Raw genomic sequence first — 21,951 nt, forward strand, 5'->3', positions numbered from 1 at the left:
AGGCAAAAAACAAATCTTGTATTTCTTTGTGCATTAATCCGTGAAATACAAATACATCTGAGAAAACAAAGCGAAACATTCCTCCGTGTTCACCCCAGCTCGGCAAGTCATTGGTGGCAGGTTTGTTGAAGCCTGACTGAACAAACAGTCTCGTTTAAAAAACAAACCTCTCTTCTCTGGTACTGGTCTTTCTCTCGGTTCCTTTGGGTCCTACTAACCAAAAACTGCATACAAGTCTCCTTATGTTAAATTTATTACTTAAATTAGTGCAAACTAAATAAGGCTTCTGCATGTCTGTCTTTCTCTACACATAATCTGGTGAACTGAAGGACAGACTCACACACGGAGATGTAGGCCACGCTCCCCTGATACTGTTTGTTTGCACAAAAGGTCTTTGCATTTTGAGGCTCCCCGCGTATTTGTGGGGACCAATAAATAAAAGGAGTCATGCATAGAGGGCCCCGGATCCACCCTGCAAAGCCCCACAAAGCAATCTGAACACACATGGAATACCAAAAAATGAGCACATTTAAAGCCAAGGCCCCACAAGAGGAGCAAACACGCTGTCATACATGTGCAGAAAAATGGTCTGGTATTGAGCGACCTGCAGAGACGGCCCTCTTCTATCTGTACTGGGGGAGCGGAGGGGGCTGGTGCCTTTTGATTATTTGCACTTGTTTGATGTCCCTGCAAGAAGGACAGAAAGGAGATGTGTTTAACTTCTAGAAGAGAGCATCATGCTGTGTCCAGGCTATACAACCACTATCGCTAAACCCCACTCAGCCTGCCGCTTGTTAGACAGAGCTCAAAAAAATCAATATAACTTTGAATGGAGGTCAGAGGGTTGGCTGCTTTGGGAGAAGTGACAGATTTGCTCTCTTTTGCTCTCTAAGATCCCCCCTCCCTGCCCAGACCCCATTCGTAGGCTTGACTGCACCCCCCCATTTCCCCAGAGCAATGGATGCCGCACATTCTGCCGTGGGGATGTGGTATTAGACGGCCCGTATCCAAATGGCAACCGCAGAGCCGCGCGAGCAACGGAGCCAGGGGCCGACATGACTGCAGGATTACACAGCAGCAGGTGTGAAACACAGCTTAACTCACAAAAGCTATATACACACACACTTAGCTTATTTCAGATGGGGTGGGAGGGTTTGGGGGACATTCAATAAAGTAAGAGTTCAGATTAGCCCCCGATCGCCACTTTTAGGTGCCATTTTCAATGGCGACAATTTTCAGCTCTGCAGTGTTGAAATTGTCGGGGCCCAGGTCTGTAGGCGCACAGGCTGAAAATGGCCAACTGAAGGGGGGCGGTTAGGAGCTTTGATAGGGGTGAAGTGGAGGGGGTCTCTGGTTAAGAAGATTTCTGACCCCCCGGAGGAGAAGTGCTCAAAGAGTGTCTGTGCTCTTTGATGTGTCACAAAAATAAACGTGCTCGCACACGCTGCCATAGACATGGTCACGACTTGCACAAATACACGGATAGAGCGCTCGGTGCATGACATCACAATATCCCTGTTACATGCCCTGTCCAATACTGTATCATTCACAATAAGTAGGCACAAAAAGGAACAAAGAACAATAAAGGAAATCAGTAAATCAATAGTGACCAAATAAGCTAAAACTAAAGATAGTCTTAGGTGTTATTTCACCAAAGTGTCACCAAACAGAATCACAAAAATAATGATTTCTGTCTTTTATGTCATTGGCTGAATCAAACCAATGCTCCACCCCAAAAAACACCATTGGTGGAGGCATTGTTGATGTGTCAAGCTAGTTGAAATGCTCGAACTAATGCAACAATAAAAACAACATTTACGAAGAAATAACCCATATTGCTTTCTTATACACAGTCAAAAATAAAAGATTAAAAGTTCTTTAAAAAGGTCCTAATATGTACAATTAAGGTATAGATATGTACCATTGAGGTACCAATATGTATATGTATACAAGAGGCTCTGACTCTGTCTGTCATTGATAGTCTCAAATGCACATGGTTCAATTACAGCATCGCACCAATTGACAGGATAATATGACCACGGATCTATGCTCGCAAAATGAAAGGAATAGTAAAAAGGAGGAAGGAACGAGAGATGATGAAAGAGGGAGGGAGTGGAGAAGATCAGGACAGGCCCATTTGTAATGTATACTACAGGAGGCATTGATGATCGCAATTATCAAATAGCTGTTTTAAAAGGCCATTGATTGGTGTCATTAACTCAGTGAGTGTTTACTGATTGCTGCATTTGCACGATCACTCATGCTGGGAGCTGGCGCATCTGTTCTGTGTAGCCCTGAAGAGAAGGCCATCAAAGTAAGGTTTAGCTCGCACACTTCCAGCTGGCACACACGCAGAATGAATCTAGAGTTAGAGCGCACACACAGTTTTCAAAGCACAGATTAATAAAACGCAGACTAAAATGCACATACCCACACTGGCTGGCATACGGGACACTTATCTACTCTCATATATTCAATTATGTCAAAAGCCTTGTTAGGACAAAACTGCGAACCACATCAAGGGAGGGGGGATTTCTGAAGTGCCTACTTTAACTGTTTTCTCCCAGGCAGCCTGGCTACTGGCCCACCCCGAACGGCCTGCTTTATTGGCATGTAAAAGACCAGCTTCAGGGTCTGGCCAGAGAGTCCAGACTGACAACTGCACCAGGGTTTCAGCTTCCTAACAGCCCTTTCACTAACCTCACCCCGCCACGACAACCAGCTGCCGCTGTGCTCTTATCGGCGGACCGCCTCTCAGTCACCACAACAAACAAGCCCCCTACATCCACCACACAACCACCCACAGAAACATAGAGAAGTTGAGAGAGACAATAGGTGACAGCAAAGGCGAAAACATACTGTCTTTGTAGGGTGTATATGGAAGGCCACAAAGCCTTTCAAATTTTAACGCTTGCATTGTGACACCTTGTCCTATCCAAGATGCCTGGATGGATTTTGAAGGCATCTTTTGCTGGATGTGATTTCCCACAATCCTATATGTGCCATTGGGTGAGTTAGTAAACTCAATTTGTACTGCGAAATAAACATTTAAGTGCTAAATATTTGCTTGGTTATCTCACTTTAATTCATTCTTGATCTTTAGACATCACGTCAACTCAGAAGGTACCTTCACGCATTGTTGTCTATTTAGTCACTGACTGACTTGGCAGGTGCCTTAAGTTTCATACCGAGCCAGAGAAAGTAAGAGGAAATGGAAATGAAACTAAGGAGAGATCAAAATACGGCAGTAATCGAACACAAAAACTTTTACGCTTTCTTTCAAGCTCTCACTTCTCATACCATGTTCCTCTCACACTTTCTTTCAAAACAAAAATCCCTCAGTGTGGTCACACCTGAGAGGGGGCGAGTGATACACTCTCATTTTCGTCATCCCAGCTGCAGCTTAACACGTCTCTGAAACGTAACCACAGCGACAGACGCGATAGCCGAGCGAGTCGCAGACAGTCAGGCGCAGTGACAGCCATTGAATTTAAATATGAGCTAGCTGCTGCGGGAGGATGCACAATTAGAATGCAGGATTGGATCAATAGGCGTGCTGACAGATGGATTACTAAGGTAAATAGATGATACATGCTGCTAAATAATTAATCAGGCCTTCACGAGCGCCTGGACAGAGAGTGACGGGAAGAAGGAACAAAATGGCAACACTTTCTAATGTGTGCCGGCTATTGGCATTCCGGAGGGGCGCGCGTGTCTCCATGCAGATTCTCCCAAGCTGCCTTTTCCGCCCCGGGTCTCACCGATTGGTAATGAGCGATGATCACACGTACGCGGCCCCTCAGAAGTAATAAAGCAGAGCTTGGAGGTTTGTTAGCACGTAAAAACAAGCAACATCCCCGTTGAAAGAAACAACCTAAACTAGCCTTAGGTGGTTAGCTGGTTTTCCAACCTAGGCCAAGGTGGCTGCTAATGTTTAGAGAGCAGTAGCTCTTACATTAAAGGCATTTCTCATGCAAACCTTTGTTTTAATCTTTGAGCGCCATGACAGCCTTCGCTAAACTCCCTGTGCTGCCAGAAGCCCGTAATCACTTCTGTTCAATAATTCACATTTAAGGAAAGCAATAAATATATACGGCGTGTGTGTCCTTTAGCCAAGCCTGCTTTTTGGAAACAAGTCTGTCACAGAAGACTGCACTCGCACACGGAGAGAAGATTAGATTACGGGGATGAGCGAGGAAGTGAAAGAGAGCGAGAGAAGGATCAAGAGATGGTGGTTCGAGCAGGCTGGCTCGGGTGGGTGTGCTGTGATCTGGGTGGTGAACCTGTTAGCGAGAGTGAAGTTTCATCCCCTGCCTCTTTAAAGGACTCGGGGGAAGATGTTTTCAGCACATCTGCATTAGTCGGGGATATAAAGGAGAGGTTCAAGCTTGATATAAGGTGGTTTCTGGTGGCCCGGAACCAAACTCGGATGCGCTGATGGACGGCCTGCTGTGGTACCGTGACCCCGGGGCATCTCTAGAACGGAACAAGTGCCAGCTGCACAGTTCTACGAGACTCAGCGGACTGCTTTTATAGCAAAATGTGACATCACCACAAGGCCCAAATCCAGGCCATGGGAACGCGTCTGACCTAGAGCCTGGGAGTCTGGTGCGTATGTTTGTATGACAGAACACCCATGCAGCTGCACGCGCACATCTGCCAAGAGCTTGCATCCTTGAATGGAAATAATTTGAGTTATATTTTTTTTACCACATATAAACCAGAGCAATAAACAATTTCGTACCAAACAACTGCTATTTTTGCCATGCAATAAAGTGCTACTGTACGTTCACGAATATTGCGTGGTAGCGTATGACATCATCACGTCCTACATCAATATACTAGTCCTCTCCGAATCCAGGTGTTGGATGCATGCTCTAATTTTATTTCCCTTTCAACAGTGGATCCGTACACACCAGCCTGTGTCCAATTCAAGTGGGTCTGCCAACAAAGCTCAGGCAGGAAGCGCTAATCCTTGATCTGCATCATACCGCAACAATGGACCAGCCCGGCGCTCCCTTACACCGCTACTACACACAGCCATGGCCTGCTGCACTGACACCTGCTGTCTTTTGCCAAGGGGGGAGGGCGAACTGGCAAAAAGGTACAAGACTTAACTGCTTTATTCTAAACTGTATTGCTCAGAGGTGGATTTTTTATCATTTACAAAACATCTCCCTTTAATCTCACTTATGAGACAATTATTATATCAGCTTCATATGTGATTTGTTTGTCTTATAGGTTATAATGTCATTCTATAAAGCAGATTAAAATTGCTACAGCTAAGGGAAGCAAAAAAGATCAGTAGCAGGAGACGGTAAGACAGGGATGGATGGAGGGTGGTGGGGGTACTGGCAGGGAGGCAACATGAGAGGACAAGCCTTTTAACATCTGGGTAAGCACAGACGAGCAGCCATCCTGCAGCCTAATTATTAGAACACTCTTACTTAACTTAACCTCACCACTAGACCGTGACAGAGAGAGAGAGAGAGAGAGAGAGAGAGAGAGAGAGACAGAGAGCAGAAACCAAAACAGGAGGATGGGGGGATTTTTGCTGGAATGACAATGTTGATCCTCCTTAACTCTTCACATGCCGGAAATAAGCGACAACAGTGCCTGTCTGTTTGAGTCCATGATTTACTAGCAAAGTCGAGTAAATAATCCAATATCAAAACAGATATACTTGATTGATTTTTGTAGTTACTTTAATCATTTGTTTACATTGTTAAAATAGTCTTAAACTAAATAAATGATTTAGTTTGTTTAGCATTATTCACCCTCTTCCCAGCATGCACAGGGGCATGAATTAGCATTGTATGCTAATTACAAATTTTACTCTGAGATCATTTTAGAAAGTATGAAGAATAGTAAACATGTGACCAAATGGTGTGCAAGTTATTTATTTATTTATCTATTTATTTTTGCGACTACCAGTTTTGTCTATTATGATGTCTCCCGGCGCACTTGTGATTTGCCACTTCTACAGCGACTGTTTCCCAAAGTTTTCGATACATCCGAAAGAAAAGCACACACACAAACACGCAACTGACATCTGCTCTCTGCCAAAAAAAATCGAGGGAAAAAAAACAACGACTGTGTGTTTTAACAGCTGTCAGTGCGCACGGCTCTTTAAAGCTTTTGAAAGGGAAAAGACGGCGGAATAACTACACACTCTGACAGATCTGTGCGGCCCAATCGAAAACATGAAAACAAGAATCAATCACGCAGATGGTGCAGGGAGTGAGGAGAAAGCCATAGCAGAAAAAAGCAACAGAGAAAGAGCAAATAATTAAAGGCTCGAACCCGATGGCTGACTGGCAACAACAAAGCTAGGCAGAGACAGTGAGACGCAAGGCAAAAATAACTATGCAAGCTAACACAATGCATCTCCGTGCTACTGCTCAGCAGCCGTGTAAATTAGAGGACGAGCCCTGCCAGGTTTGCCGCTGTAACAATATATCCTCGCGACTGACGCGTTCGGAAAAGAAGAATCTTTTAACATGTGTTGATGCGCACTGTAATCGGTGCACTATATCGACCAGAGCAGAAATCATTTGAAGTTCAGAAGGAGATGCACAGGTGAAAGACGGGCGGACGGTGGCCCTGCTCGAATCCGGGCGGCTCGCTGCCGGGGCGTCCGGGGTTAAGCGGGGAGCTGCCAGCCACCCAGTTGCCCGTAAATCAGTGGGGATTTATGGAGACAGGCCCACACGGCTCACGAGCCGGTCACGTCAGGAAGGAAGCCCGTGCGCTGTGTTGTCTTAAGGATTTTTTCCCCTTTATTTCAGCTGCTCAGGAAGGCAGCTGCAGTCTGCATTTCAGCTCACGACGCTCCTGATTGCTCATCCCTTGCCTTTCATACGTTTTTTTTTATCTTTCCTTCATCTCGTTCTTGTCTTTCCAAACCTTCTAAGACTCTCTCTCTCTTTCTAGTGTCTTATTTTTTCTACCTATCACGGTTGGTTGGGAAGACACTGGCTACATTGTCTTTCTCTGTTTATCTCATGCATCTTGTGTTGGGTCAGGTTCAGTGCTCGATTTCATCCTGCTAATGTGTGCGAGAGAAGAAACAAACAAGCTCACACATTGGAAAATGAACACATCAACACACCTAATAACACATACAGTATGATAAAAAGTAGTATAATGGTCACCATAGCTTACTCTTTATAATTAGTAAGCAACATCCTGTAAGTTAGCACCTTAGATACTGAATAAATGTGACTCTATGAACAAAACTTGAGCTATATATAGTATATAACTACAAAGATAGTCTGTGTCATGACTTCATGCTGCGGTGTACTGCTCATCACCATATGGGCTGAGACTCACACCGACTGCAGTACAGTGCAGATTTGGAGCTTAACACCCGGAGAGAGGACAGAGTTCCTGACAACCAGCAGCATGATACCCAGTCAAGGGGAACCCAATTTAAGTCTCTTCTACAACACTGCTGGAAATTCAATTGCATTAGAGCCCTTGGTGGGCCTAAGGTTTAATCTAATTAGATTCAGCTTCAAAAGAGAGAGAGAGAGAGAGAGTCAGAGACTGAGAAGGCAAAACTGCCTCTAAATCATTGTATTTTAAAACTCTCTCTCTCTGTTCTCCCCAAAGAGGAGGCTAAGGCTTTCCCATCCTTTCCGCCACCCTAATCCCCTCTCATTTCAGCAAGAGAACCCGTCGTTCTTATCTGATAGTATGAATGTCAGATTACAGCCCATTGAGAGACTCGGATTATACCTGGATTGGCCCACGAGAGGCACTATCTGTGCTTAATCTGAGCCGTGGGTGAAGGTGTTATAATCCCTCTACCAGAACGGACTGTGTCGCCGCTTCCTGTACGGCTGGCGGTTCAAAGCGCGCCTGTGGAAGTCCTAAAGAGTGTTCTCAAATGAGAGCCCCTTTGGAGGAGAAATTCTAGATGAGATACTGCACACAGTTTCCTCTAGTCTGACTCTCTTCCTATGCCTCGCTCTCGCCTTCCTCTCTCGTTTCTTGTCGGGTGTCATTCACACTCCTCCCAGCCTGCGCGCTGCTGTTTTTATCGGATCAGTCTCAGCTCGCCGCCCTTGTCTCTCATCTATTCGATCAAGGGTGCTTCCATTTCTACCTCTCTTTTTTCGCTTTTCCTGCTTTTGGGCCTCTGTATCACACTGAGGCTCTCTCACAAAGAGAGAGCGTAAAAAAGTTGGAGATTGAGTGAAAGAGAATTTGAAAAATAATATTTAAAAGAATTTTTAAAAACGTGGAATTTTTTTATAAATCATAATAAATAAATTATTTAAGAAAATAATTTAAACAAGATTTAATTTGATAAAGATTAAATAAAGCATTAAATATATCTACATTTGCAGCTAAGAAACAGTGAGATTAAAAAAAGACAGCCCAGAAAGACCAAAACCAAGAAACAGAAAAGAAATCCAGAAAAAAAAGAATGCGTGAGTGAACATAAGGCAGTATCCAGCACGACACAAAGTGAGGCATCACACAAATTCTCTACTAAGACACAGTTCATCTAAAAGTGTACATTGTTCAACTAAATCTGACAAAAACTCCTTTTGGGGACATTCAATTGAAATAACGCATCAACAATAAAACAATTTACCATACCATAATCTACCATATTTCAAGAAATTATTTATGGGCAAGGATAGGATTAGTCTACAGTAAATATATATATATATATATATATATATATATATATATATATATATATATATGTATATGTATATATATATATATATATATATATATATATATATATATATATATATATTATAGAGCTTTCAGTCTTTTCCATGGCACTTACATTTCTAACAATCTGAACACCCTTACTTTTATGTAAAAACCTCCAAAATAAAAGTGTTGACTAACTTTCATATCAAATACTATCGGAATAATGACATATTGGTAGCATATTTACATGAAACGGAATGTTTTATTTATTTAAGTTTTAATAAATGACTTGTTTAATTGTGTCATTAATGCATTTTGCACAACTGCATTATCCTACAAAATAATGTAATTTTAAATCATAAATTATAAAGTATATAAACAACGAAAATGACATAAGCTATAACCACATGATTGAGTTTAATGTTCAATAATGATTTTAAAAAATTTGTAAATAAAATTATTAGAGGAACAGATTTTTGCATTCAATTTTACCTCATTTGTGAGCATGTGTGATTCCGCGCCCCGTGAACTCTGGCGAACTTTGGCGTTGTACCAAGAAGATGAATCTAGAAATCTACTAATATAACGTCGAGATGGTAACATTTAAAACCATAGATTTTCGACACAGAGGAAGTCAACTGGAAATTACCGTAATGGGGTTTGGAAATGTTGTGAGCGTTTCTTACACATTTTAATTCCTCAGATAGCAAAATGCAGTGGCAACAGCAAAGAACTCCTGAGCGCGCTCAGATGCTGATGACGTCTGCGACTGCGCTGACTGCAGCACATGCCGCCAAGTAGTAATGTACGATCAAAACACTATAAAAAGGGGGGGAAACTCCAGCACAAATTGATACTATTGGTCATATTAAACAGATTAAAAGTCAAATAACAGATTAATGGACGCTTCTTTGATGTTGAGGTTGCATGCAAAATCCATTTGGCTCAAAAAACCAAGGGGGCACTGGCCCCCTCAGTTTGAATGGGCATGACGCCTCTGGCTGGGTAAATATTGAATAGAACAAATGGTTGTTAACCCAACCATGAGTTTAAAACAACACGCATACACTGTTAAAAAATTCTGTAGAAACAGTATTACTGGGTATTACTGGCAACTAGCTGCCAGTTACTTACTGTAGATTTTACATTTATGTTATTTACTGGCAACAGTTTGTTCAAAGTTAAATGGACATGACACGTTTTCAGTCTTTATCTTCTACAGTAAGTTACTAGCAACCAGCTGCATAATTACAGCACATTTTTTTACAGTGTAGGTTTATTTATAACCCAAAATTTATTCTAGCCAATATTTACCCATCATTGAGTTAAAAATAACCCAGCAGAATTTAGAGAGTGTGTACACTGTAAAAAGTGAAAAGTTGGATCAACTTAAAATATTACTTCAATTGGTAACACTTATACAATTCAAATTTTTTCAACTTTAGGTGAGTTAATGAAACTACATTTTTAAGTGCTACCAACTGAAGTAATATTTTAAGTTGATCCAACTTTTTACAGTGTATGTTTAAAGAAAGAATGTGCATGTGCGTGTGTTCAAATAAGATTGACTTAAAATGTTGCACATTCAGTGAATAAGAGCTGCAATAAGTGATGAAAGGGTCGGCAGTGATGAACAGTGTGCGCTATGTTTTCACTAGGACTTGTAATGTGTTTGAGTAAGAGTGGTATGGTTGGATTACTACAGTAATACCACTGGGCTTCCGCTCTGCAGAGGTCTTATGAATCTGTGCACACATTTCACATTTCCTCACCTACATACGCACACACACAGACACTGTTGCCTGAGAGAAACCGCCATTTCATTTATGAGTTTTATCTGTGGAATTTATCTGCTCGGCAGTACCAGTAGGGCACACTCTCTAAACATTCCCCAACAGTTTAACGTGACGTGGGACACGCTTTCTACGTTACAGGGATAATATATCACTGCAGGGAATGTATGGGATAAGTTCTGGGAAACACGCTGCTTTGAGCCTTTTGTTTAGGGGTAGTTAACCTTATTTGTTTATAAATAAGGGATAAATTACATTTATATCATCAAATAATTTTTTTGCTCATAAAGCCCTTGACACCCATTTTAGAAAGTAAAATAAACAAAAATAATCTAGCTAACCAAAACAAAAAGGTTTTGGGAATTAAAAGGGGTACCTTTCGCATCTTGACCTCCTGAAGTGGTTTAAGTGATGGGACTGCTGTCTGTCTTTAACAGCTATCCGAGCACTTAAAATCCATGAAGTGACCGAATGTAAATACCCCTTTGCTTAAGTACTTAATGTTATTATCTACTCCAGTCAGTGTACGCTAATGGCACACTTTGTTTGAAAGTGAAAGTGTACTTACAGCGCTCAATGCGATCTTCTGGACTGGACGAGGTCTCCCGGTCCGACAGCAGGCCTGACACCGCGAAGATCTTCTTCCCGGCATCTTCCACGGCTTTGAGAGCACTTGGCGAGCTGGAGGGAATATGAGTGCCACCAAAGTCGTACTCTTTTCCTTCCGCGTCCGAGTAGCGCAGGTGGGGTGAGGCATCGGCCTCCAGGCAACCCTTTAGCCGCTTGGCGGGGGTGAAGGCGGACTGATATCCCCCTCCTGCTCCATCACGGTCATCTGGTGGGGAGGCGAAGGGCCTGAAGGCCCCAACGCCGCTGTGGTTGAGCATGCTTATAGGTGAGCAGTCTAGATTGGGTGGGGCGAATTGGTGATGGAGGTGTAGGAGGGAAGGAGGGAAGTCCCTGTTGGGGAAGCCAGGCGGTACGGCGCCCTGCCGGTGGTACATGGAAGCGAACGTGTAGGAGCCGTTGTTGAAGGGGAGGTGAATGTCCTTCTCCACAGACACTGGCACACCAAATGGGCGAGGTTGCTGGCAGGGGATGGAGGCGTCGCGGCTGGCCTCCGCTGTCGACGCCAACACCATAAGTGCCGGGGATGCCAATGGGTTGGGCAGGTAGGAGGAAGTCTCCATTTTGAAAGCCGCCCGATGCAAGTCCATTTTGGTGACTGGGCTGGGGTTGGGCGGTGGGGGGGTTAGGGGTGAGAGCAGAGGGGTGTGGGGAAGGGGTGGAGAGAAGAGAGAGGGGGTAAAGGGTATGGGCAGAATGGTGCAAACTGTTCTGTGATCAACTCTCTCTGGGAATCGGGTCACTGGTGGCTCATCCTCAATGGTCCTCCGCCTAAAGAAAGTCGAAAGAGAGCAGAAGTTACAATACAATTTGAAATGAAAACTCACTCGGAAACTCCTGCCTACTTTTCTCTCTCCGAAATAGAAAGTTTCCTTCCACAGATCTGAGGTTCAGATCACATATAAGCCTCTTACTCCATCTCCCTGTCTGCGGAGCAGAACGGCGTCTGAGGCAGATAAGAGCACAGCGCTGATCAGATAAGAACGCAGCCCTGCTCGTGTGAACACCCTGGTCCTCTGCCTCCGATGGGATTCTCATACTGATATCGTATCGGCCTGCCATCTGCACAGGAAATTTGACTGAATGAATAAATTAGCCGCACTTCACCCCTTGACCCCTGCTGCAGCCAAACAGCCCTAGAGAAAAGCTCTAAAGGATAACATTCACAGATTGGCAAAAGTGTGAGTAGATTTAATGAGAAGCATTTAGGGAATCCGTGTCTATTTGTGTGCACGCGTGTCTGTCTGTCACTCTTTATCGCTTTTTGGAGACCTAAATGTGATCTTTTATCTTTTAAGTTAAACGGACACTTAACTTACACGAAGTATTATTGTTTTGCGTTTTTGGATGTACACCATCAACAGATTTGCACAGTTAAACATCACAATGACCATTTTAAACACTATCTTTTTTATTATTAGATTGAAAACTATTTAAATGTTTTTGAAGCATTAAAAGGAAGTACGTAGGTCAGACACCATGCACATACAAAAAAAAATGAATTTAATCCATGCATGTGGAGAACAGGCCCCGCGTAATTCAAATAGATGGGCCTTTAGCCTTGTGTCACGGTAGGGCCATTTCAAATGCCACACAGAATATCAGACTGCATCAAAGAAACTCCTGGCGAATTTATCAGGGCATTTTTAAAGATATCAGCTGTCCAGAACACTCATTCGAATCAATTTTAAAACTCGATCTGCACACACACACACTGCGGCCTAGTAAAAAGAGCTTTACATTATCACATACATGGTAAGGGAATGTGTCCCGTTTCCTGTCTGTGGAAAATGGGTTACACTACACCGCTTGACGCTGGCGTGATGCCCAAGAATCGCATTACGTTTTGTCTTTTCTCCCAGTAAATCTGGGAAAATAGCACCTCGAAACGCACCACTATCAAAAACCCCTGCCGCCGCTCATCGGAGATTTGTCTCCGTATCGAATCTCTCCCCTCGGATAACCTCTAAAAAATGAGTGCGGCCGGGTCTTGATAGCGAGGTAATACAGTGATAAGTACCTGGATATTTCAATTTTATTATCATTACCATCAGCGCACTCAGGCAGTGTGAAACTGACAATCCAATAAAAGGACACAGGATATCCCCCCAATGGCGCACACGAGAGGGGGCAGATCTAGGCTGAGTGTTGTACAGACGTGCTAATCATTGCTGTGGCTGCGGCCGGTCTGCCTGGTGCCCCGGCTACATAAGCACGAAAGCACGCATGAACTGAGAACCCAGTGTCCCAGAGCAACCGGAGAGGAGGCTGACACTGACTCACACTGACACGCCAAAGAGTGCGAGTGAGCTATGTGACAAAGAGAGAGGTTGAAAGGGGGGCGGTAACACAACGGCCACCCCAATTCTCATCCCTGGTGCATTTTTATCTTCATTTACAAATCAAGAAACTACCTTAAGTTTTTTATCACATAGATGTTTTTTATATAGTTGGAATAATAAATTAATTCCCAAGACATTTATATTTGAATTACATTATGATGCACCTGTTTGAGTACACTGAAAATAAATAAATCTGTTACTGAATCATCCAGCATAAATGTAGCATTGCATTTTATTTTCAAATTAAACTGTTATGATATACCAGTGTCAGTTATACTTATGTGTGACATCTTCGGTTTCAGAAAGTAAGTGATGTAAGGTAACAAAAAAGAAATCTGCGGGATACAACAAAGACAAATAAGAAGTTGTCAACAAAACATTTTCTCTCCGCAACACTGGGTAACAGCGCAAATGAATCCAATCTCAAAGCAAACAACCCACTGTCAAATGTGACTGCCGGCTCACGTTGCGGGAGAAAATGCAAAAGTTTCGGAGGAGGGTGTCACTCAAACCGCAGCTCCTCTGCCTGTCTGTCAGTATATTTAGAGATTGTTGACAACCGTGAAAGTGCCACTCTTACATTTTATTACGGGACAGGGCAGAAACTGTCATTCAGTAGCCTCGGAAAGCAAAGCCACACATCTCCGGCTCTGAGCTAGAACCATCTGAGCAGACAAAAAGGGCAACGGTTACAAGAATGTGCATGACTAAAGGATTTCGTGCTAATTGCCGTTCCAAATTAAGCCGTGCCAATGTTTTCACATGCTTTTTTAACTTTCACTGAAATGCTTCCAACGCTGTCAAATAGCATGATGTGGAATGAAGGCTGTTATGTACGCAGCTGCTAAAATGGAGAGCCCTTAGACGACGTCGCAGGAAATGTCACTGGCATAGAAGTGTATTTAAGCTACTTTGCTCTTGAAAACTTCCCCCTAAGGATCATAGGAGCACTCCACCTCATAGCGTTTCTTTTTAATCACCCTGCAATGTAAACTTATGTTTATCCACAACCAGGTTCTCCAGCGTCCACTTGAAATGGCTGCCGGCGTGTGGATGCCAAAGCTGTGCACTGGCCCCTCCTCAGCTTGTCGATCAGGGGCCAGTGTTAAATATTTGCGGTGTGTCGCACGAGGAGGGAAAAAACGCCCCTTGTATCGTCCGGGCTGCGCTTGCACGACAGTGGACAGCTCACTTAGTATTCCGCAGGAAATGCTATTGGACCGAAGGACGGAGGACAGTCGATATTATTGAAAATACAGTCATTCACCGTCGGCTGGCCTGCGACTTAGGACCACACAGATAATATATCCTGCCGAATTAGAATCAAAGCCCTCGCAATATGAAATCTAGCAGGGAACAATTCAATAATGTGCAGCAGCTGCAGTATGAGACGTAAAAAAATGAACGCCCGCATTCTGGAGACACGAAAGTGAGATTTAATGACAGAGTTAGAACACAGTCAGGCATAATGACACTTGGACATACAGCTAACTAAATCAATAATGATAGTACAAGCTGTGCCTCAACACTCCAGTTCACTATCAACAAATAAATTCCCCACAGTGTATGACACACAATAAAACCCTGCAATAAATAGCTGTAATCAATCACTGCTTTATTGGATCTTATCGTCTGCATAAGTGTACCGAGGGCCTGCCTCCAAACTTTCACAACTTTTTTTCCCCCAGACAAAATTTGCACAATTTACTCTCGGTGTACAAAACGCGCCACCCAGCACGAGCTGTCGGAATAAGTGAGGATTTGCTTTTCAAATAAAGCTTTGCAGCGGGCGCTGGGGAACATTGATTCATTGTGAACAAAATTATTTCAAAGTTTCCTGTCCTGCCTGCCCTATTCATTTCAGGGGCTGATGGACTGTTTGTCTCATCCCACCCACCTGAGCCAACTAATTCCTCACTAAGCCCAGATTATTTGCAAGGTGTCTGGATCCTCTGTGCTCAGAGCCACCAATGGACTGCAAAGAAGCCACGCCACCCCTCCCCTCCGCCCATACAACGTCCACTGCTGCCTGCCACTGTATACTGAGAGACAGACAATGGTTTGATTTCACACTGCTGGTCAACCAGAGGATTTACAATAAAAAATGCATTAGGTAATGACAGGACAACAACTTGTTGATCAACCTGATTTATAAAACACAAGATTCATTTTACTAGCATGGTTAGCCTCTTATTTCAGAAGCAGATTTTCATAACATATATGATGGTGGTATTATTACAGCTTCTACAGATGAAAAAATAACTTCATGCTCATCTTGTGATGTTTCTCTTGGTATTTCATTTTGTTAAACAAACCAATATGTAACATTTAATGCATTTCAGTAAAAAGCTCTAAATAAAAATAATTACAAATAAAAGTAGACAACATTGCTAATATCTTTACTAGTAAGATGAGTCATTTCTCTCTTCAATATTGTTCTGCTGGAAAACAACAAGCAGCATTCAGACAAGCAGATCTTATTGATTTCAAGCAAATGCACTGCTAATGTCTTGTGGGAGAGGGTGTAAAATTAACTTATTCAACAGCACAAAAAAATCACACCCCAAAAATGGACAGGAAGGTAAATCAAAAAAAGACAAATTACAAAAAGCTGCAGTTCCAGTATCTTCGCTCAGCTCGGCCTTTTGGGACTCACAAGTGCAGTGAAATTGCAGTAAGTTTAGAATACGGGTAAACAGACATTTATAGGCATTCAATAGCCATAAATTAATTTTGTTTTATGTTTAACTATTTATAATTTTTTATCAAATATTTTCAGTCTTCTAAGCTCTAAAAGTGGAAAATCATCATTGTCTTTTGCACAACAAAATAAAAAGATCGTTCAAAGCCAACGCCCAAATTAATAAAACAGCAATGACAAACTTTTAAAATATTTTTTTTTAAATATTGTTATATTCCACTCGCGTAAATGCAACAAATGTTTTAATTTAATGTGCCATACTTGAGCGTATTAATCAACGGAAAATAAACATTACAAGCAGTAAGACATAAAAATAAATAAATCAACATAATAGAATAGCAATATAGCTCTTAATATTATAATCTATATTATAATTTATATATTAATATAACAGATATGTTACAGATATTTAATGATGAGAGAGGACTAAAGCGATCATAAATATTCAAAGCCTCGGTGCATCACAAGATTTGATACAAAGGCATTAGCTACTGCGGCTGGGGCGCTTTACCTAACAAAGTATCTCACTCACCATAAAATTTCAAATGTTCCGCCTCGACACTAAATAAAAAGGTGCATGAATAGGCGTGTCTGCACGCTTCAAAACATAATGGAAAGGGACATGGTGAAGTTAAGCAATCCAAGGACGACACCTGATCATTTTCATCTTTATACAACCGCCCAAAAACTTTGCAAATATATCATGAATATATTCATACTTTCAAAAGAACCCTTAAAACAACACGGCCCTTCGTTATGCTCGGTGTTATTATGTGTAGATGATTTTAATTACCATAACACGCCGCCATCTGCATGACAAATGAGTTTTCAGTGAAGTGTTTATTAGCACGTGAAAACATAAACATGCGCTAGGGCGGGCGGGTGAGAGTTAACGGGGTTAATTCTAGTTTAATTCGTTGGGAAACAGCACGCTTGTCGATAACAGAATAGACAAAAGGCTAATCGAGCCGGTGCGTTTGAGAAATGTATGCTTCATTTAGCCTACTATAGCGCACTGTGTCGGATGGATTTGTCTTTGAAGCACAGAACAGTAAGACTTTCACATTCACTTCTGCACGCTGTAATAATTTTAAGTTGAAGCCGCAGCACTTTCACACGGCTGTTTAACGTTCAGTGTTGCCGTCTGCATCCTCTGTCTCTCTCTCTCTCTCTCTTTAAAAAGGATGCTCTTTTAACTCCTGATAGTTAACAAGCAATGAAAATGTTTGATTCCGCTTTGCTCGCTCTCCGATTTTGTTTAATTCCACGCAGCGCACAAATCCAGATTAAAATAACTCTGGCCATTGATCCGGCCACTGGAATCGACATTAATTTTAGTTCACTTCTCACTTTGCAAGGGGATCAATGAGAAGCAATAACAACTGACATCGGCTCTGAAAGGATAGAAAAGAAAAAAGCAGGGCTGAAAATCGAAACGCTGACGAATAAATCATCTGTTACTTTTCTTCTGTCCTCTAGTCAAGTGCTGCCTGTCTCTCACCAGCTATGCTGCCTGCGGTAGGCTACTCGAACCGGCTGTATATTAAATAAAAATACGGGTCAAGAAAAACCTTAGCCTACGTGAGATTAAACCATGTGAATTAATAAAGCGCGCTTTAAAAGTTAAGATACAAAAGAACAACAGTGCGGTGTTTTTATTTTTTAATTTATCACTTATCAATAGTTTATCATAAAAGATGTTTTAAAGATTATCGAAAGAAATAAGACTTAACTAAAATAATTGTTTTATTTGTTAAAGATATTTCTAAAATCAAAATATTTATAAAGGTTTTGCATAAAACCTTGATTATAAACAAAATTCAAATTAATTACACTACATTAACAATATTCACAATACTGTGTGTGTGTATAAATATATAAACACACAAGTAGATATTAATACAAAATATATGGATACTCTCCATTTTTCCGTTTATCACATAAGATAATTTAATACCCTCAAGCGGGTTTGGCTCTTTTCGTTCCAGCTGAAGTATCAATTAACGCATTTATCTTAGACGACATCTTAACCTTTAAGGACCATAATTTCATTATTTAAATTTCCAAGATTAAGAACATATAAAACTTGATGCTATTATTTAAAAATCTGAGTACTGACATGGTCCAAAAAAATGTAATATTAATAATTGAACAAAAATGTAATAATTTGAAATTAGTACAGAAAATCTGTAATTAAAAATCCAGTAAATTAAGCGTGTAATAGTAAAATAATTATTCGGACTTTATCACTAAAAGAAAGCGCGTAAATAAATGAGTTCCTCTGCAAAAATAAAAAATACATTAAACGAATAAAACTTAAGTGTACAATCGGGAACACTGCATTTGTTTTATATTGAAACTACATGCAAAAATTCAACGTTATAGAAAATAGAGAGGCATAACAAAATTTTTACAATAATGAAGTATCTTAGTCTAATTAAACAAAACCTTTAAATATAAGGGCAATGTAAAAATGTAAGGTTTACAAATAAAAGATGTTAACATAGTAAAGCTACTTTTTTATTCCAAATCTAAATAATTGTTGTAAGTGCTAAAAAGTCTTGAAGAACCATAGGGTGTACCTCTACCCTAACATTGAAATTATAAAACAGATTTAATACATGTATAATAATAATGTAAACGTAGCTTACTATTAAAGAATAAAGAGTTGAAGTGTTTAATTGCCTTTGCTTGTCTTTTTTATTTTCAAATAAAAAATATTTAATTTGTTGAAAATGTATACTGAACAACCCCAGTTTCCAATTTGTGTTAAAATGTTAAATCATTTCAGACTATCAAAAATAGAAAATCTTATTAAGCAATGCGGCCTATACTTTGCGCACATACAGATAAGAGAATAAATCTTGCCCATATTTTTGCCTAAAATCTTCCTTGCAAATTTTATTTAAGTTATGAGTACAGCGGAAACACTACAGTTTGTGTTGTGTAAATTGTAGTGACCCATAACAAACAGGTGTTTCCTTGCACTTCATTTCCTTACTGCAAGAATTTGATCAACATTCCTCTCCATAAGTGCTGTGTAACTAATTGCTCTGTGTACGCCTATAGTTTTCTTATTTAGGAACTATTGCTGACAGATTTACTTCTAAACATTTATTTTTCTATGAACAAACATGCGCATTAAAAGAGGAAAAATAGTGAGTGTTGCGCAGGCCAGCAGTCTATTGTGGCTTTAGAACAAAATATAAATGATCCGAAAGATTGGTCTCGTGCGCATTAATTCCCGGTCTGATTACAGACTATAAATGGAGAGGACTATAAATGCAATAGTAAAATCTCCACTCACAGGAGTAGTTCTCACGTCCACTGCCAGTCACAAATTACTTGGGAGACCGTAGCAACTAAACTACAGCTGTGTTAAGTGTTAATACACAAGTAAGCCTCGTTTGCTGTTACTATTTAAATATTACACTTAACAGCAGACAAGCATATATTTTTTGAATATATTGGATGTTGAACGCAGGCAGGCGTACATCATCACGGGAATCATTATATCAAATTTACCAATACGTCTCTAAATTTAAACAAAAATTGCAGTATTCAAATAACGTATCCAATTTCCTACGAATCTACACGATATATAAAACAGAGAGCAACCTAAGTTCAACTCAAAATTGCTTTAAAATAGCTGCCTTTATTTTACACACTTAGTTTTTACCGGCATCTTTTTAAGGTTACGCAACAGTCACATATGATCCTCAAACAAGATTGTCTGTTGCCATATGATTTATTTACAATAAATATTTATACGGCTACACACAGTTTTGTGACTTTTAAACACTCTTATACAAATGTTTACGTACATTGCAGTTAGTAGAGGTCAAATGTACAATTTCAGCAAACTTTAACACGAAAGTCAAACCAAAGTGCGCTTCTAAAACGTTTTAGGACTTCAGCAACTCATCCACAGTAAAAGCGACAGCGCTCCATAAAGACAGTCCCTAAAATAATTGCCGCAATCAAGTCATCCCGAAACATCTGATACGAGATTTAGAGATAAGCCGCAGGGATTCACAAACTTGCGCATCCGCACCTTGCGCTTAACTCTATTCCCGTACAAAAACATGACAAACAATAAAAACAAAGCAGAAATTTTCTGAAGAAAGTGCCAGTCGCGTTAAATCAGACTCGCGGTCACTCATTAAACAGATAAAACTAGATTTTCTCACAGTTACATGTAAACACAAGACGCGGACAAGTTCCCATCCGACCACAAAAACAATCTCTCTCAAGGCACTTACGTTGTTTAAAATCCTCGGGAAGGTTTAAGCCGTCCTTTTATGCCCACAAGCGAAACTTTTGGAAACAGGAGAGCGAAAGCACCGGCGATCACCTCATGAGAAGCGAAGAACGCGAGACGGTGGCCGCGCGCGCGAGACACAGTTCCCGGGTCGTGTCGCGTGTTGAGAGTTGTATCGGTTGCATGTACCGATGAGAACCAATCTGCGTTCAGTGGCAAACTAGAGACGATAGGCAGAGATTTGATCAGAGGTGGAAACAGTGTTGGAGGTGCAGTGCTGCCGCTCAGCGCCAGGTTCGCTCATTGACTGACATTCATTCTCTGTCCTCGCGCGGAGACCCTGACCCCCCTTTCCACGCTCCCGTGGGGGATCTCATGGGCTGTTTTGTGAGCACGGAATGAATTATCCTCTCTCTTCACCATTTAGAAGACTTGGGAAATGAAGTCCACGGCAAAACAAAAGATGTGGTAACAATGTGCGAGGTCTTTACAGAAATAGGCAAGTCTCGAGTGTCCCACCACTGCTACTGATATGTGAAGAGTTTACCTTTATTTGTCCGTACGTAATTATTTACATTATACATATCTTTAATTTATACTGTAATAAAGTAACAATAATGTACTTGTTGCGAATGGGTTGCTAATGTAAAATATCTCTTTAATGTACTTTAAGAACAAGAATATACTGATTTTGAACACATTTTAATATACGAACGAATTGAATTTAAACTTAAATGCTATATACGATTTTTTTTGTATAAGTTTTGAAAAAAAGATGTTGTGGAAAAAATGTTTTAAAGAGTAATATCATATGACTTGGGGGTCAACCTGACACAATATGCAGAAAATCACGTCCACCTGCTGGCCAAAGCTAGAATTACACAACACCACAATAAAGCAAAAATAAAGCGCAACTTCACATAGAAACGTATTAAAGTATGATATTAAACATTTAACATATACAAAACAATCTCTTAGTTTTGCTCAGTAAATGATATACCCGGGAGGGAGAGTTTTGGGGTGATGGGAAGGGAGTAGCCATACATATGTGCATTACTGCATCGCATTAGCACTCTCTTGTATTGCTAATGACCTCCGTTAAAACATCAGTGAAACAGAGGAAAAGACCCATCCATGTCCAAGGTCCCTTTCCATTCAAAATCAAATTTCAGGCCTCAGTCTCTTAACATGTCTCTAAATGGACTGGTGTGGATTGGTGAAGTGCTTTGATGACAGCTCTTTTACAGGGCTTAAGCAGAAATCCTCTCCTCCATTTCCAGAGCCCCCTGATTCGATTGAAATTATTTTACATTCTTTCTGGACTGTATCAGATAACAAAACATATTACTATGGCTTGTTTGAATCCATTATAAGTAAAGCCGGGACATTTATAAGTGTACACAGGAGTTGATATAAAAGTTGAGGAAGCCAGAGAGCTTCATCCAAGTGTAAATGATCTGCAGTCTCTTGTTGATGGAGACATTATCCGTTTAATGCATGTTTAAAAAGCATCCTTTGCCAGTTTATATAGGAGAGTATTTGATAAAAAGT

At 41.0% G+C, this 21,951-nt stretch overlaps 1 protein-coding gene across 7 annotated transcripts in view; it reads right to left on the bottom strand.

The window, feature by feature from the left end:
• The window catches only part of rnf220a (ring finger protein 220a), a 130,198-nt gene extending 109,489 nt beyond the window's left edge, over positions 1-20,709 (bottom strand). For 2 of the 7 annotated variants that reach the window (XM_073874316.1, XM_055201813.2), the window contains exons 1-2: positions 20,402-20,704; positions 11,038-11,867 (exon numbers count right to left, since the gene is read on the bottom strand). In XM_073874316.1, coding sequence (XP_073730417.1) covers positions 11,038-11,686 — 649 coding nt within the window. In that variant the 5' untranslated portion in view covers positions 11,687-11,867; positions 20,402-20,704. Of the gene's footprint in view, positions 1-11,037; positions 11,868-20,401 lie in introns of all 7 variants that reach the window. The other 5 variants (XM_055201809.2, XM_055201812.2, XM_055201816.2 and 2 more) reach the window with 5 other exon arrangements.
• Positions 20,710-21,951: the final 1,242 nt, after the last annotated feature.

This window comes from Misgurnus anguillicaudatus, chromosome 2, assembly GCF_027580225.2.
Source record: "Misgurnus anguillicaudatus chromosome 2, ASM2758022v2, whole genome shotgun sequence".
NCBI classification, from domain to species: domain Eukaryota; kingdom Metazoa; phylum Chordata; class Actinopteri; order Cypriniformes; family Cobitidae; genus Misgurnus; species Misgurnus anguillicaudatus.